Below are 15,303 nucleotides of genomic sequence, written 5' to 3' on the forward strand. Positions count from 1 at the left end.
ATTCATTCATTCATTCATTCATTCATTCATTCATTCATTCATTCATTCATTTATAGGCCGCCTCAGCCCCAAAGGGCTCGAGGCGGCTCACAGTACAGCTGTTTCCAATAACAGTACATAAAATACATAAGTAAACCTTAACCCCATTAAAACAAATTTCCAACAAACAATATTCAGGAGTTTCCCAGCCTAGACCTGGCAACCCTAACTTTCCATGGGACCTGGTAACCCAAGCTGGCAATCTAGCATTCTGTAATGGCTAGAAGAGTCCTTCCATATCACATTTTTTTTTTAAAAAAAAGAATAGAAACTGTGTAAACAAAAAAGATTTCGAAGGAAAGCTGTTCAGACACATGCACATTCGACATGCTGTCCACTTTATTTCAGCTCTCCATTTATTGTCAAGATTTTTACAGCACAGAATCGCCCATCCAGGGGCCAGGGTACTAAAAGATTGTCAAGTTTCTTACAGCACAGACTCGCCCGTCCAGGGCCCAGGGTACTTAGGGTGACAAAGGGAACATTTCCCCCACAATTTGCTAGATCACCTACCGTAAGGAATTTAAAGCCAAGTGTAGATATGAAGCCAGCTAGCACTCCGGCGATCATGGCCCCAAAGGGAGTCAACGCCATCTCTCCAGACGTCCCAACGACCACCCCACCAGCCAGGGCTGCATTCTGAATGTGAACCTGGAGGGGAGTGACAGGTGAGGTCAGCGGAGGGCCAGGAATGAACTGGGGAGAACAAGGTATTCCTTTTCCCCTTTCATGCTGTTTCATGTCCCCATTTCCCCAAGCCATGAAATGTTCCAGCAGTGCTTCCAATGGTGGATTCCACTGGGTAAAAGAGACTTAGGACATTTTGGGGAAATTCCCCGCCCCCCCACATCTGTGTATTGTTAAAAGCTTTCACAGCTGGAATGAACTGGCTGTTGTGGGTTTTCCAGGCTGCGTGGCCGTGGTCTGGTAGTTTTTGCTCCTAACATTTCACCCGCATCTGTGGCTGGCATCTTTGGAGGCATGTCAAGGTGAGATGTGTTCCTCTCTGTGACACGCATCTCACCCTGACATGCCTCTGAAGATCCCACAAGATAGAAAACAGTGTGCCAAGCACAATGCAATAGAACCGAACAACTCAAAAATTCAAAATTGGCACACTGACCTGGATTTGTATGTAGACATCATTTACAATAATTCAAAGCAACATTTACTCAAAGTTATTTTTTCATTGTTATTGCACACATGTAAATCCACTTACACTAATGCTAACCTTATTCTAATCTACTATAATGAGAAAATTAAAGTGCATAATATATATAAAGTGCCAGTGTCAATAAATCATATCAAAATACAATTTCATCATTTCGTTTAAGATAGAATGACAAGGTCCATATGTGACTAATGAGTTCCAAAATTTTCTTAGTATGTCCATATTTTGTATGGTTTCAAAATGGAACTACACAAATTTTCACCAACTGTATTGACAAACAGTCGTTCACAAGTCCATATGAGACCACTGTTCAATTCCAACAGAAATTTTATATCTCCATTTTTTTGTAATTCCCAAATTTAACTTCACAACAGAGCTGATATCTCCGGTGCCTTGAGTCCATTCATAGATGGTACATGGAAAAATGAGAATCCTGTATAGAATCGCACCACGCGTCTGAATGCGTTTTCGAAGGTATCTTCCTCAGTATACCGATTCTCAGTAGCTTGATTTCATCCTGGGGTTAACATTCTTCTACAGTGTCATCTTTCCCCTAGAGATCCCACCACTGGGCAGCCCCCTCTGTGTGGCATGGTCCCTGATCAGGTGGAAAGAGGCATGTTTTTTAAAAAAATATTCTTCAATCTCTAATAGATATGCCATTCAAATATGGATTTCCCAGATGGGGAACTCATATCCTAACCATTGTCTCTCCTTGAAATGTCAACCACTCTAAAACAGGAGCATCCTTTTCTCAAAGACCCCCTCTCCCATCAGTAGTCATTTCTCACCTAAATCACAGCGATCCCTGCTTTTACACGGTCGGACCCCAAACCCACAATTTCGTTATCACATCACATTGAGGCTCTGGGGGACACGTGGTGTGCATTCGCCCAAAGCGGAGAGGAGCCACAGATAATGAATGCTTTGCAAGAAGATATTTTAAAGGCACCACAAGACTCCAGGCCTCGCTGGACTGAAGGAAACGAAATCTGAGTCGCATGTGATACATCGGGCTATCGAAGATAAATCAGTAAGTACTATCTACTGTAGAAAGGCTTTAAAGCCATTGTCTGTGAGATCTATTGATAACTTATATCGTGGTTATATCGCAGCAGTGGCGTAGCGGTTAAGAAGAGCAGGTGCATTCTAATCTGGAGGAACCAGGTTTGATTCCCCGCTCTGCTGCCTGAGCTGTGGAGGCTTATCTGGGGAATTCAGATTAGCCTATGCACTCCCACACACACCAGCTGTGAGACCTTGGGCTAGTTACAGCTTTTCGGAGCTCTCTCAGTCCCACCTACCTCACAGGGTGTTTGTTGTCGGGGGGGGGGGGGGAGGGAAAGGAGATTGTAAGCCCCTTTTAATCTCCTTACAGGAGAGAAAGAGGGGATATAAATCCAAACCCTTCTTCTTATATTGAGTGGGGAAACACATCTGGTTCACCAGATAAGAGTGCGCCGCTCATGTGGAGGAGTGGGGAATCAAACCCGGTTCTCCAGATTAGAGCCCACTGCTCTTAACCACTACACTAGGCTGGAAGTTCCTGTGGCAGCAGGAGAGAATTGCATTGACTTCACCATGTCCAGCTTGCCTCCTGTGTTCACAAAGGCTGAGGCGGCAAAGGTGGCCAGTGTGCTCGCAGCAAGGGAGAAGTAGGTGTTCATGACCGTCCGTTGCTGGTCATCTCCGTGTGCTGTGATGGCAGAGTTGAAGCTGGGCCAGAAAAGCCACAGGAAGATTGTTCCTGCATGGAGAAAGACAGCAAGGTCCCTTATGTTAGTTCCTAGAGCGGAAGCAGAGCTGGCGCCAACTTTCTTCCCCCAAACTGACATGAGAGGTGAACATTGTGAATGTAAAGGCATGAATCTATTGCATCCAAAACAGTTGAGCATGTTGACATGTTTTGGGGATTTTGAGAACAACCCCAAGGCCCCTTCCACACATGCAGAATAATGCACATTCAATCCACTTTCACAATGGTTTGGAAGTGGATTTTGCAGTTCCGCACAGTAAAATCCAGCTGCAAAGTGAATTGAAAGTGGATTGAAAGTGCATTATTCTGCACGTGCGGAAGGGGCCAAAATGGCTGCTTTGCAGAACTGGGGCTAAATGTTGGAAGGCTCCAAGCCAAGTATCCTCCCACAATGGGGGCAGCTGTTTCCCAGGGGATGCTCTCTGCAGATAAAAGGTAATGCATCCTGGGCTTTGCTGAAGATCCTTCTGCTCCACTGAGATGGAGAAACGTCATGGTTATCTCTTAGCTATGGGGAAGGAACATGTAGGCACCAAGAAGCATATCTGATTGAGCACCATGGCTCCATGGTCATACCATGGTCACAAAGGTAAATACATGCATGAATCAGATCAAGGTTAGTGCTGTTCACTCAGACCTGCAGTGGTTCTCCAGGTTTTTGAGCTAGGGTCGCCAGGTGCATCCAGCAGGGCTGGGGGATTCTCTGCTTTGTGGCCCCTCCCTGTGGCACCATTCAGCCGGCCAGTGGGGGGGGGGACTTTCCAGCAGCAAACTGAAGCCTAGGCCTCTGTCCCCTGTAATGTGGTGATGACACCCTGGAAGTATGTTAAGTCTCGAATCCTGAAGCAATAAACAGACTCTGATTGTTGATTAGTAGCGTTTATTGACAGGCATCTCAGCACCCAGCTTGAGAAAGCCAATTTTGGCAAACCTGGCTTTTGCTATCCCCTTTATTCCAATGTTAGTTCCCCCTCCCATTTCCCCATGAAATGTGAGAAATAGTTCGTTTGGAGCTGAGGCACCCCAAGGTCGCTGATAGATAGAGATAGAGAGCCACCTGGCATCCTGCCCCGACGAGATAACGGAAACAATCCCGGTTCTCATGAGACCAAAGTGTCAGGGGAAAGCCTAGTTATCTACCTAGTGTGTGAAGCCATAAAGTAAAAATCAAGGAAAGAATGCCCCAGAAAGGCAGTGATAACATATAGCAGGCTGGTTACATATATTTTGTAGCAATTACACTTAGTTGGGAATGCATCTCAATCACCTAGATACAATCCCCCCGACAAAGTGACATCATCACATAACAGGCACCCATGCTCCGGTATCTAGTCAAACTTTTATGGTAAAATCAGCCTCTACCTTAGATTTTTGTTAAAGTCAAATACCGGAGTGTCCCTACAGCTCCCATGATATGATGACATCACTTTCAGTGTATGCCGGAAGTGATGTCACTGCATTGCTTACAATAGAGACCTAGGCCTCAATTGATGCTTTTAATTGCCCTGCCCCCCCCCCCCCATCACCTACTGCTTGCCAGGGGGTACCTGGCAACTCTTCCTGGGAACAAAATGGGGGCTGGGACAGACACACTGACCTCACGAGAAAACCCGAAGTAGTATCATGGACACTTTAGGACAGTGGTGGCGAACCTATGGTTTGCCATGCTGGCAGGGGCTGATGGGAATTGTAGTCCATGAACATCTGGAGAGCCACAGGTTCACCACCGTGGCTTTAGGATTTGCAAATCCTAGAGCACCCCATAGAATTTTTGCAAATCTAGAGCATCTATGATATCACTTCTGGTTTTGACTGGAAGTGATGTCAATGTGCCTTTGGGATGCCCGCAGGCTCCCCCATCCCCCCATCCCCTTGCACTGGCACTTTAGACACCGGTGGGCAATGAACATGAGTGCCAGGACATCTCCACTATAGCAGGAGACTTAGCAATCCTGTCTCAGGTAGATGTCTTTCACATCACTTGATGCTTTTAACTGGAGATGTTGGGGATCGAACCTGAGACCTTCAGCATGCAAAACAGAGGTCCTACCACTGAGCCACAGCTCCTCCCTAAAGCACAGGCATAGAAATAAGTATTGTTTTGATGGATCAAGGCAAAAAGTCCCTTTAGGCCAGCAGGTGCAGTGGGTTCTTCTTACCAATCATAGCAAAGAGATCTGAATGGTACGTGGATCCGTCCCTTTCTTTGCTCTTGTCCAGATGTGGGCGATAAAGAACCCGGGAGGTCATCAGTCCAAAATAGGCCCCAAAGGTATGGATAGTCATAGACCCTCCTGCATCTTTAGCCTGGACCATGAGGTAGGAAACAAACACCCATGAGAAAAGGAAGTGAGTCTAGTAACATTTATGTGAGCAGGTGTGGACTGAGGGGCTTGCAGCAGGAGTGCCCCAATGGGGCGGGGGGGGGGGGGGCACCCGCTCGAAGCAATGGTGACTCCTGTGATGTGCACATGTACGTAAATGTCTTCTTTGTTGGGAGCAGTAAGGAAGCGTATTGCTGAAGCTCACAGTCTCTTGTATTCTTACTATCAGGACTGGAAATCTTACCTACACACTAGACCACAGGTGTCAAACTTGCGCCCCTCCAGATGTTATGGACTACAGTTCCCATCATCCCCTGCCAGCATCATGCTGGCAGGGGATTATGGGAACTGTAGTCCATAACATCTGGAGGGGCGCAAGTGTGACACCTGTGCACTAGACTGCAAAGTAGGGTTGTCAGCTCCAGGTTGGGAAACACCTGAAGATTTTGGGGTGGAGCCCGAGGAGGGCGTGATTTGGGGAGGGGAGGAACTTCATTGGTGTAGAATGCCAAAAGTGCCCACCTTCCAAAGAAGCCCCTTTTCTCCAGGTGAACTGAACTGTGTCACCTGGAGGTCAGTTGAAATCCCAGGGGGGTCTCCAGCCACCACCTGGAGGTTGGCAACCCTGCCACAAAGGTTGCTACATGGTGTCAGAAGTGGGTGTTTGCCGAAGGGCTTTCTGGTTGATCCTCCTTGATCTGAGATTGCAAATGCCTTAACAGTCCAGGTGCTCGGGAGCAACAGCCGCAGAAGGCCACTGCTTTCACATCCTGCATGTGAGCTCCCAAAGGCATCTGGTGGGCCACTGCGAGTAGCAGAGAGCTGGACTAGATGGACGCTGGTCTGATCCAGCTGGCTTGTTCTTATGTTCTTATGAATCCTGCATTGAGCAGAAAGGATGGAAGATAGGAACGTAGGTGGTGGTGGTGGATGTTTCATGAGTTCAAATACCTCCCATTACATGTCCGGCTTGCTTGAAACAATGAATGGAACGGAACAGCCGGAAAGTCAGCTCAGTCACTGAACCCAACCCTATAAAAATCTATACCTACATCACTGATGGAAGAGTTTAAACGCTCAGTTTTTCAACCTGGATCTGGCAACTTACCCCTATCCCGCTCTGATGGCTGGGGGTACTTGGCAACTCTCAGGGTGAACCTGGGGCGTGCGGGTGGACCCTAGGCCATTAGCCTACCAGGATTTTGGCTGGTGGCCTTAATCCATCCCTTTCTATTAGACCGGGATATCCAATTTATGGTGGGTTCACTTTAGAAAAGTTGCAACTCACTGTTAATGACATCTGTACAACATACCCCAAGAACGTTCAGCAGGATGTATTCATTACAGGCAAAGAGCATGACCTCCAGCCAGGTCATGAGCAGCAACTGGACAGGACTCGTCTTCCCAAGAACAGCTCCGAAGGAGATGAGGACTGCTCCGGCACAGAAGTCAGCATTGATCATGCTGTCAGGAAACACAGGAAGTGACGTTTGAGTTGGTGGAACACAACCTCACAGGGTGTTTGTTGAGAGGGGGGAAGGGCAAGGAGATTGTAAGCCCCCTTGAGTCTCCTTACAAGAGAGAAAGGGGGGATATAAATCCAAACTCTTCTTCTTCTTCTTCTTCTTCTTCTTCTTCTTCTTCTTCTTCTTCTTCTTCTTCTTCTTCTTCTTCTTCTTCTTCTTCTTCTTCTTCTTCATCTTCTTCTTCTTCTTCTTCTTCTTCTTCTTCTTCTTCTTCTTCTTCTTCTTCTTCTTCTTCTTCTTCTTCTTCTTCTTCTTCTTCTTCTTCTTCTTCTGTGGAGAGCTTTCAGCCTTGCAGCAGTCTCAAGGCTTTTTAATTGACCCCCTTGGCAAAGATTGGAGACTGGGAGAGGACTCTCCTGCTGGACCCTCCCTAATATGAGTGACCTGGAAGTGGAGGCAGGCAAGCTGCACAACAGGCAGTGGGACGCCTCCTCGCATGTAAACAAAGAACACAAGGAGACAACACTATGACCCCACTGCAGAGTGAAGAGCTTCGAGGAAAGCACTTCATGCATAATGCATAAAGTCTAGCTTATTTAGGAAGCCCTGGGGAAGACACGCCTCAGTCGATTATAATTTGAACCAAAATGAAGTTACATTTGGGGACAAGATTCAGTACGTACCAAGTTGGATTGTTTTTGTTTAGGAATCAATCCTGATCAAGGTCCCACCCACCCCTCCTGATTAAATTAGAAGGCTGAAACTAAAAAGACAGTTTCATTGCCAATTACCACTGCTACAAAAGGTCATTTTGTTTATCTTGTATACCTTTGAGCTTTCCATTAAAAAAATATCACAGGCTGAATCTCTTGCTTTTCATGTTTTTTGGCCCTACTATTTATAATATCTCCCTTTTATCCTTCCCTCTGTTTTTGTATATTCATACATACCATATGGCCGTGGTGGCGAACCTTTGGCACTCCAGATGTTATGGGCTACAATTCCCATCAGCCCCTGCCAGCATGGCCAATTGGCCATGCTGGCAGGGGCTGATGGGAATTGTAGCCCATAACATCTGGAGTGCCAAAGGTTCGCCACCACGGCCATATACAAACACACACAATCAACCGAGTCCACAAGACAGGCAGGTGACTCTTTATTGTATTTAACATCCCGCCCTCTCTGGCCAGAACTGGACTCAGGGCGGCTAACATACATGGTTAAAATACATATATAATTAAAATACCCATGCAACACAATAGAAGTAATCTCAGCTACAATAATTATAACCCGAAAGGAGATTTAAATAATTCATATTTACCCATACAAAGCACATTCTGTCCACTCCTATACCTTATTGGCCAGATAGGAGGAGATGTACATTGTCGGGGCCAACAAATGTCGCAACAAGACCAGCTTTAATTATATGCCCCATGGAATAACTCGTTTTTACAAGCTGCTAAGCTCCCACAGAGTTTTGATATCCAACAATGTTTTCCTTTGCTTCGGGGTTTCTGCTCCTTCTGGTCTCCCCCCGCCCCCTCTCCTCATGGGCGTTTCCGGGAGATCTATGGCTGGCTTTTGTGAAAAGCACTAAAATATCAATATAGCACAGAAGTATCGGTGTAACACAGAAATATCACTATAACAATTTTGAGAGCTTTAAAAATAAAGCTCGCAATTTTGCAACAACCAAGAGTGACCCAGAAGTGGAGGCAGGCAAGCTGCACAACAGGCAGCGGGATGCCTCCTCGCATGTAAACAAAGAAACACAAGGAGACAACACTATGACCCCACTGCAGGGTGAAGAGCTTCGAGGAAAGCACTTCATGCATAATGGGCTGTAGTGTTGCAGAATGGCAGCCTCTTGCATTTTTTCATGTGTTCGGGGACTTAAATTAAGCCCTGGCCTGATAACGCAACGCCCAGCCAGCAAGAGAAATTATCTGCATCGCTCACCTTTCGATTCCAACATAGATCTTGCCCTGGTGAAAAGAGTGGAAAAAGCCTTGCATGAGGATAGACCACTGGATGGCAAAGGCGGCTATCAGGAAATTGAAGGCCACGCTGCTAAAGCTGTAACGTTTCAGGAAGGTCATCAGAAATCCAAAGCCAACAAAGATCATGGTGTGGACATCTTGGAAGCCTGGGAGGAAGAAACTGGTCAGTCTTAAACATGAGCCCGGAGCTGTAGATAGCTTTCTGACTAGGGAACAGAGAATCCCGATAGCAGAAATTTTGACAACCTTCTTGACGACCCCAAGCACCTGTGAGTGTTTAACTGTCTTTGAGTTGGTAGCAAGAAACCCATAAGCCAAATATGAACAGTGGGCTTATGTGATGGAACGGCCCCCCTAACTCACAATGCCCATCTGGTTCTGACCCTGGAAGGTGTCTGGGCACCCAGTGGTCATCCCAATCTCTGCCCAGTGATACTGCACTCTCCAATTCTTGTCCAGTTCTCAGAGGGGTATGCTCATACTTCTCTGTGGGTATGGGTACATGCCTATCAATTGGTTGATTTTGGAAATTCCTGCCAAGAGGGCCACCATTCCCAGCTTCCCTTCTATGGTGCTAACTAAAGGTTTGCCCAGTGCTTGTATCTCTGTACCCATGGGACCTGAGGCGTAGCTCCAAGAGGGCCGGGGTGTGCACGAGGCACGAGGCACGCGAGCCTGTGGGGACGTGGTGGGGGCGGGGCAGGGGCGTTCGGGGGTGGGGGCGTTCTGGGGCGGGGGTGCAGGACACACCAGTGCACCTGGCGCTTTCCCCCTTGCTACGCCTCTGCATGGGGCTAGCATGGGGACAGCTCACCACACTTGCACACAACTAAAGAATTAGTGATCTAGTAACCAACCATCTCCTTCTGTGCCCATTTTGAATAATGTGCTTGAATGGAGGAAGTCTGTGTGGTGCAGAGAATGAAATGGTACAGAATTTATTAAGAGGAAAACGCCCGTGCACATACTCTACACAGCAATGGTTGAACAAGGGATACAAAAGAAAGGTGCAAACAATATCCTGTTCCTCATTCCACAGATGTCTTTCCTGATCTTATCTTAAAAGTTGCAGGGTTCTAAAAGCTACCTATTACACTGGAGTTTGTGTCCCTTTATCCCATGTGGCTATGGTGGCAATCAGGATAGAGCCCTGATGGGTGAGCTCCTCCCACCAGATTCAATAATCTTAAATGAACCCTTTCCCCTTTGTACCAAGGGCTTTTATTTCTTCTCTTTGCTCAACTCCTCTGTGGGTCAAAACTCCTTTTCCTGGGGTAACCAGGACGATCCAATCTAGCCCCCTGCCTTCCTAGGCTTTGTCATCTTCTGGGCATCAGAGTCCAGCCAGGGTGTGAGAAGTCCATTTCATTGTCTTCAACCAGGTGGGACATTTGTATTTACAAAGTTTTGAAGGCTAGGTGCCTGTTAGAGCCATTGAGGTGATGGGCAATACTTGGGAACCATTCATTTCTCCCTTCCTGCCTAAGTTCTGCTTATTGGGGAAAAAATATATTTTGAAACCAACAAGTGGGGGGTGTTTGCAGAGCTCAGAATATAGAATGGCATTTCTTCACAGCTTGTCCCCTGCAGTCAGTTTCTGGGGTTGAAAAGGGACTCAACGCTGGAGGGAGGGTAGCCTCTACTCTTTCCCCTCTGCTGAAAATCTCCCCTGTGTTGTCCCTCAAGGGCGGTTGATCCCATCAGAAACTAAAATTTTGGGATTTAGTGGGCTGCAGTGTGAAGGGGAAAAAAATCCATGATTATACACAATCTTTAAATCAATTTAAAACTTAAAAAAAGTACTTATATCCCTTTAAAACCTCCTTCCATCTACACAATGACAACATCTAAATGGGGGATTTCACTCCCATCACTTAAACATAATAAAAATTAACAGTGATCTTGAAAAAAACAGAGCCAGAAATAAAAATGAGTGGGCACACCTGGATTTGTGCAGTTTGCAGCAACTATTTTTTTTGGGGGGGGGGTACCTGTTGCTGCTTTTGCTTTTTTTTTAACTAAGAAATTTTCTTAAAAGGTACCCTAATTTTTTAAATGTTACAAAGTATAAAACTTTGCGCTCTCTCTCTCTCTCTCCCTCCCTCCCTCCCTCCCTCTCTCTCTCTCTCTCTCTCTCTCTCTCTCTCTCTCTCTCTCTCTCTATCTATCTATCTATCTATCTATCTATCTATCTATCTTCCGCCCTTCCCAGTTGGGCTCTTTAAAATAATTGGTTGGATTGATGCACCCAGTAGTCTGGTTATGATGGGATGTTGAATGTTTGTTGTTTGTTGAATGTTGAATGTTTGTTGTCCTTCAGAATGACAAGTTAGGGTTCCGCTTCATAGAATCATAGAGTTGGAAGAGACCCCAAGGGCCATCAAGTCCAACCCCCTGCAATGCAGGAACACACAATCAAAGCACTCCTGACAGAGTTTCTCCCATCAGTGAAGGGGAGGCTCTTGCGGCTGACCTTGCCTGCTGAACTAGGAACCCCACGGCTGAAATGTACACATACGCACTACACGTTACTAGGTTCAAAGAATTCCTGTGTTAGCTAAAGCTGATATGCATGCTGATAAGAGGCGGCCTGCACACAGATTCCCTTTCTAGTTTTTATGTAAACAGCCACGGTCATTATAACTCTGTTGCACTTGGCAATGGCATAAGCAGTTTCAATAGGGGGGCCACCCTTGACAACTCTTTGGAAGTCCCCGCTGGAGCAGAATTCATCAGCTTCTGTCCTTGAGAGGTATAGCCTGTCCAGGATGAGTTATCCCAGCACTCTGACAAAGTGAGCATTAACTCTTGGTTTGGCTTTCCAAGCCAGCATGGTTTACCTCAGAGGCGTAGCTCCAAAGAGGCGCAGGGGTGGGGGTCGGCACCAGAGAACGCACCAGTGCTCCGGGCACTTCCCCCCTTGCTACACCTCTGGTTAACCTCCCTGAAAACCAGTGCTCTGACGCCTCTTCCAGTCTCTATTTGCATTAAATGTGCCAGTTTTAAAGGAACTTGCTCGCTATTTTCAGGACAGCATTTTTGTAAAAGCAGCAGAGCTGTCGTAAAGTTGGAATTATTCCGATGGCACCTCAGTGAGGGATAAGCGCTTTTGTTTAGCACTGTTTATTGAATGCATTTCTTATTCTGACTGCCCTGTTTTCTAATTTCTGTAATCTGGTCTTTGCTTTTCTTATGCTATGTCCGATCCTGATGCAGTTGCTTTGTTTTCTAACTTTGTAATGCCACCTTACTACAATGTTTATGTCCTGTAATGTTCTTATTGTATTGCTAACTTTTGTAATCCACCTCGAATATCAGCAAGAAAGGCAGACGACAAACAGAGCAAATAAATGAACAACTACAGAAAAATACTGAGCCATTACGCGTTGAGCCCAAGCTGAGCTAAAATCACACTTGAACTTTAGGACTGGCTCTGATTGAATTCACCCTGGTGCTCTCTTTCCCTGCCTTGTGAAATATCCGGGAACCCTCAGAAGCAAACCTGAGAATTCTCTGAGAATGAGCAGTAGTGAAGAGCCAATTAGGAGCTGTGACCTAGACCCCTTCCGCACCTGCAGAATAACGCACATTCAATCCACTTTCACAATTGTCTGCAAGTGGATTTTGCTATTCCGCACAGTAAAATCCAGCTTCAAAGTGCATTGAAAGTGGATTGAAAGTGTATTACTCTGCATGTGCGGAAGGAACCCTAGAAACCCTGGATCGTCCTATCATGGAGAATGCCATGTGTTCCATTACAACCTACAAGATTCAAAAGGTATGCTTTTGGGGTATCCTACGATCCATCAGAATCACATATCTAGAGCCCAAAGTTGTTCTCTGTAGCTCCCTACCACCAGAACCTGTCTGCTTAAGGTAGACTTTGGGGCTCAGGGTTAAGTTGAGAAAACCAGCGGGGGAAATTTCAGTGAACAAAATAACATGTCACTCTGTTCTGCAGGAAGGTGTTTGTATGTATCGGTTTGAGGTGTTCAATGAGAGTTTGGCTTTTCTGGAACATTGTGGCTGGCGTAAGGGCCATACAGATGAGTGGCTTTCTCCCTTTTCCCTGCGCTGTTTCTTCGTGGGCCCCAAATTTCACTGTGTGTGTCACACTCCTCCTGAAATTCCATCTTAACTAAGCGAATCCCGAAAACTAATCCTTGAACTGAAGCATGTCCAATTTGGCACATTATTGAGTTCATTTGAATCTCCCTCCCTTATTACTGATGCATATATGCATATTGATAAAACACTGCAGTTTGAGGCAATCATCGATATGACTGCATCAAGATTCTTTCTGTGCCCTGTTATAAATTATTGCAGCCACGTGCTCTTGTGCATTGGCAAAATACCACCGCACACATACATACGCAGAAGAATCATGATCCAACACCACATATGACCAAATTAAAATTGCTTTTTAAAATGAATGCGCATGTGCACGCTGTAAAGCAGAGGCCTTTTTTGCACATGCAGAATAATGCACTTTCAATCCACTTTCAATGCACTTTGGATTTTACTGTGTGGAATAGCAAAATCCACTTTCAAACAAGTGTGAAAGTGGGTTGAATGTGCTTTATTCTGCATGTGCGGAAAAGGCCAGAGGAAGAACACAAATGAACAGTGGCAACCAAAGCAAACTGTACATGCAGAACTTTCCGTATGAACTTTGGAAATAAAGAACGGAGCAGCGGATGAGGATTCCTAATGCATCAATTCTATTTTTGGGTGGGGAGGGGAGCTCCCAAAAATCAGACCCACCAAAATTATCTGGAGATAATTTTGTATACAAACTCTGAAAACTGTATTGATCCCTAAAGGATAAACTGAACCCATATTTACTGTATCAACACACAAAGGGGCTGACTGCATAAGACCGTTTAGTGCAAGTTCTGTTTCTCTTAATATGAAGCCAACTAGATCCTGCCAGCAAGCCCCAAACCAGAAGAAATGCTGATTTTGCTATTGTTTCCCTCTCACTTTATATGCAAAGATAGGCTGCCTCTGATCCTGGAAGTTCCATGCCATTGCCATACCTCATGGCAACCAGTCCCATAAGGTAATGGCTACTCTGAATCTACTGCCCATCACTTTAACTGGGTGAGCTCCAAATATTATGGGAAAAGGAAAAACATCTGTGTGTGTGTGTGTGTGTGTGTGTGTGTGTGTGAGCGTGCTTTCTGTACTTCTATCATGTCCCACAACCTTTTTAAAAAGCCTGAAATATTTTAGCCTTACCAGGCAGGTACAGGACTGTTCCATTCCCTTAACAATGATAGCTGCTCTTTTAGGCAGAATCTTTCCATTTCTTTTTGAGATGAGGACAATAACCAACACACCAAACCCCTCTGAGGCTCAATTGGGGACTTTCCGGCTCATAGTTCTCTCCTCTGCTGCTTCACACTCCCCCCACCCCCGTCCAAAATCATCCGGACTTGGAGATGTATCACATGACACCGAATTAAAACCTCCCCATACAGGAGCTGTCTATCAGAGTGGGTTCCGTTAGGTCAGGGGAAGCTACTTACTTGGGTAACGTATGTAAAATTCGTGGTCCAGGTGGCTTTTGTTGTGGAGTTCCAGTTCCTTATGCCATAACTTGGGGCTCGTTTGGTCATTGTAACGGACAAAAGAAGCAAAGAGGATAATGGTTAGGAGCTGAAGAAGGATACAGAGCAGGGGCAGCTTGAGTCTTAAGCTGGTTGTGTGGCCCGACATAGTGGGAAGAGGGGAGAAGGAATGGGCAGGAGAGGAGAGCAGGGCAGGAATCTAAAGCCCGGCCCAGGTACGAAGATCTCTACTCCTTACCTGGCCGAGGCCCCACCTTCGATTCAGTTTCCTGGGAAGTCCCCACCCAGTCACAGGCAACAGCCACTCCATGGCAGAGGAAATGTTTGCCTGTGACTTGGCTCTGGCACAGGCCCAATGCCAGGGGAGGCGCCAGGGTACTGGGGAGAATGACGCTGATAAGGAGGAGCAGTTTTGAAAGAGTTACTCAACCGCCTTGGCCTTCTGCCATGACAGGCCAACTAAAGCATGTTTATTTTTTTCTCCCTGAAGCGTTCGTTTGCCAGCTTGTTACACCTGGGAATAGCTGTAGCTTACTTGTAGCCTGTGTTGGTCTCAAGGGATGACAGGTTTGGGGGTTGGAATGTACAACATCATAAGCTCTAGAATCTCGAGGAGCAGCAGTGGCATAGTGGTTAAGAGCAGGTGCACTCTAATTTGGAGGAACCGGGTTTGATTCCCCACTCTGCCGCCTGAGCTGTGGAGGCTTATCTGGGGAATTCAGATTAGCATGTACAACACACACCAGCTGGGTGACCTTGAGCTCTCTCAGCCCCACCTACCTCACAGGGTGTTTGTTGTGAGGGGGAAAAGGGAAAGGAGTTTGTGAGTCTCTTGCAGGAGAGAAAGGGGGATATAAATCCAACTCTTCTTCTTCTTCTTCTTCTTCTTCTTCTTCTTCTTCTTCTTCTTCTTCTTCTTCTTCTTCTTCTTCTTCTTCTTCTTCTTCTTCTTCTTCTTCTTCTTCTTCTTCTTC

The 15,303-nt window shown here is 46.1% G+C and overlaps 1 protein-coding gene across 1 annotated transcript in view; it reads right to left on the reverse strand.

The window, feature by feature from the left end:
• The window catches only part of LOC125426446 (ammonium transporter Rh type B-B-like), a 15,018-nt gene extending 541 nt beyond the window's left edge, over positions 1 to 14,477 (reverse strand). Inside the window, exons 1-6 of the mRNA XM_048484705.1 lie at positions 14,288 to 14,477; positions 8,716 to 8,902; positions 6,604 to 6,754; positions 5,126 to 5,273; positions 2,791 to 2,957; positions 553 to 690 (exon numbers count right to left, since the gene is read on the reverse strand). Of these exons, the coding sequence (XP_048340662.1) occupies positions 553 to 690; positions 2,791 to 2,957; positions 5,126 to 5,273; positions 6,604 to 6,754; positions 8,716 to 8,902; positions 14,288 to 14,477 (981 nt within the window). The remainder of the gene's footprint in view (positions 1 to 552; positions 691 to 2,790; positions 2,958 to 5,125; positions 5,274 to 6,603; positions 6,755 to 8,715; positions 8,903 to 14,287) is intronic.
• Positions 14,478 to 15,303: the final 826 nt, after the last annotated feature.

This window comes from Sphaerodactylus townsendi, linkage group LG02, assembly GCF_021028975.2.
Source record: "Sphaerodactylus townsendi isolate TG3544 linkage group LG02, MPM_Stown_v2.3, whole genome shotgun sequence".
NCBI lineage: Eukaryota > Metazoa > Chordata > Lepidosauria > Squamata > Sphaerodactylidae > Sphaerodactylus > Sphaerodactylus townsendi.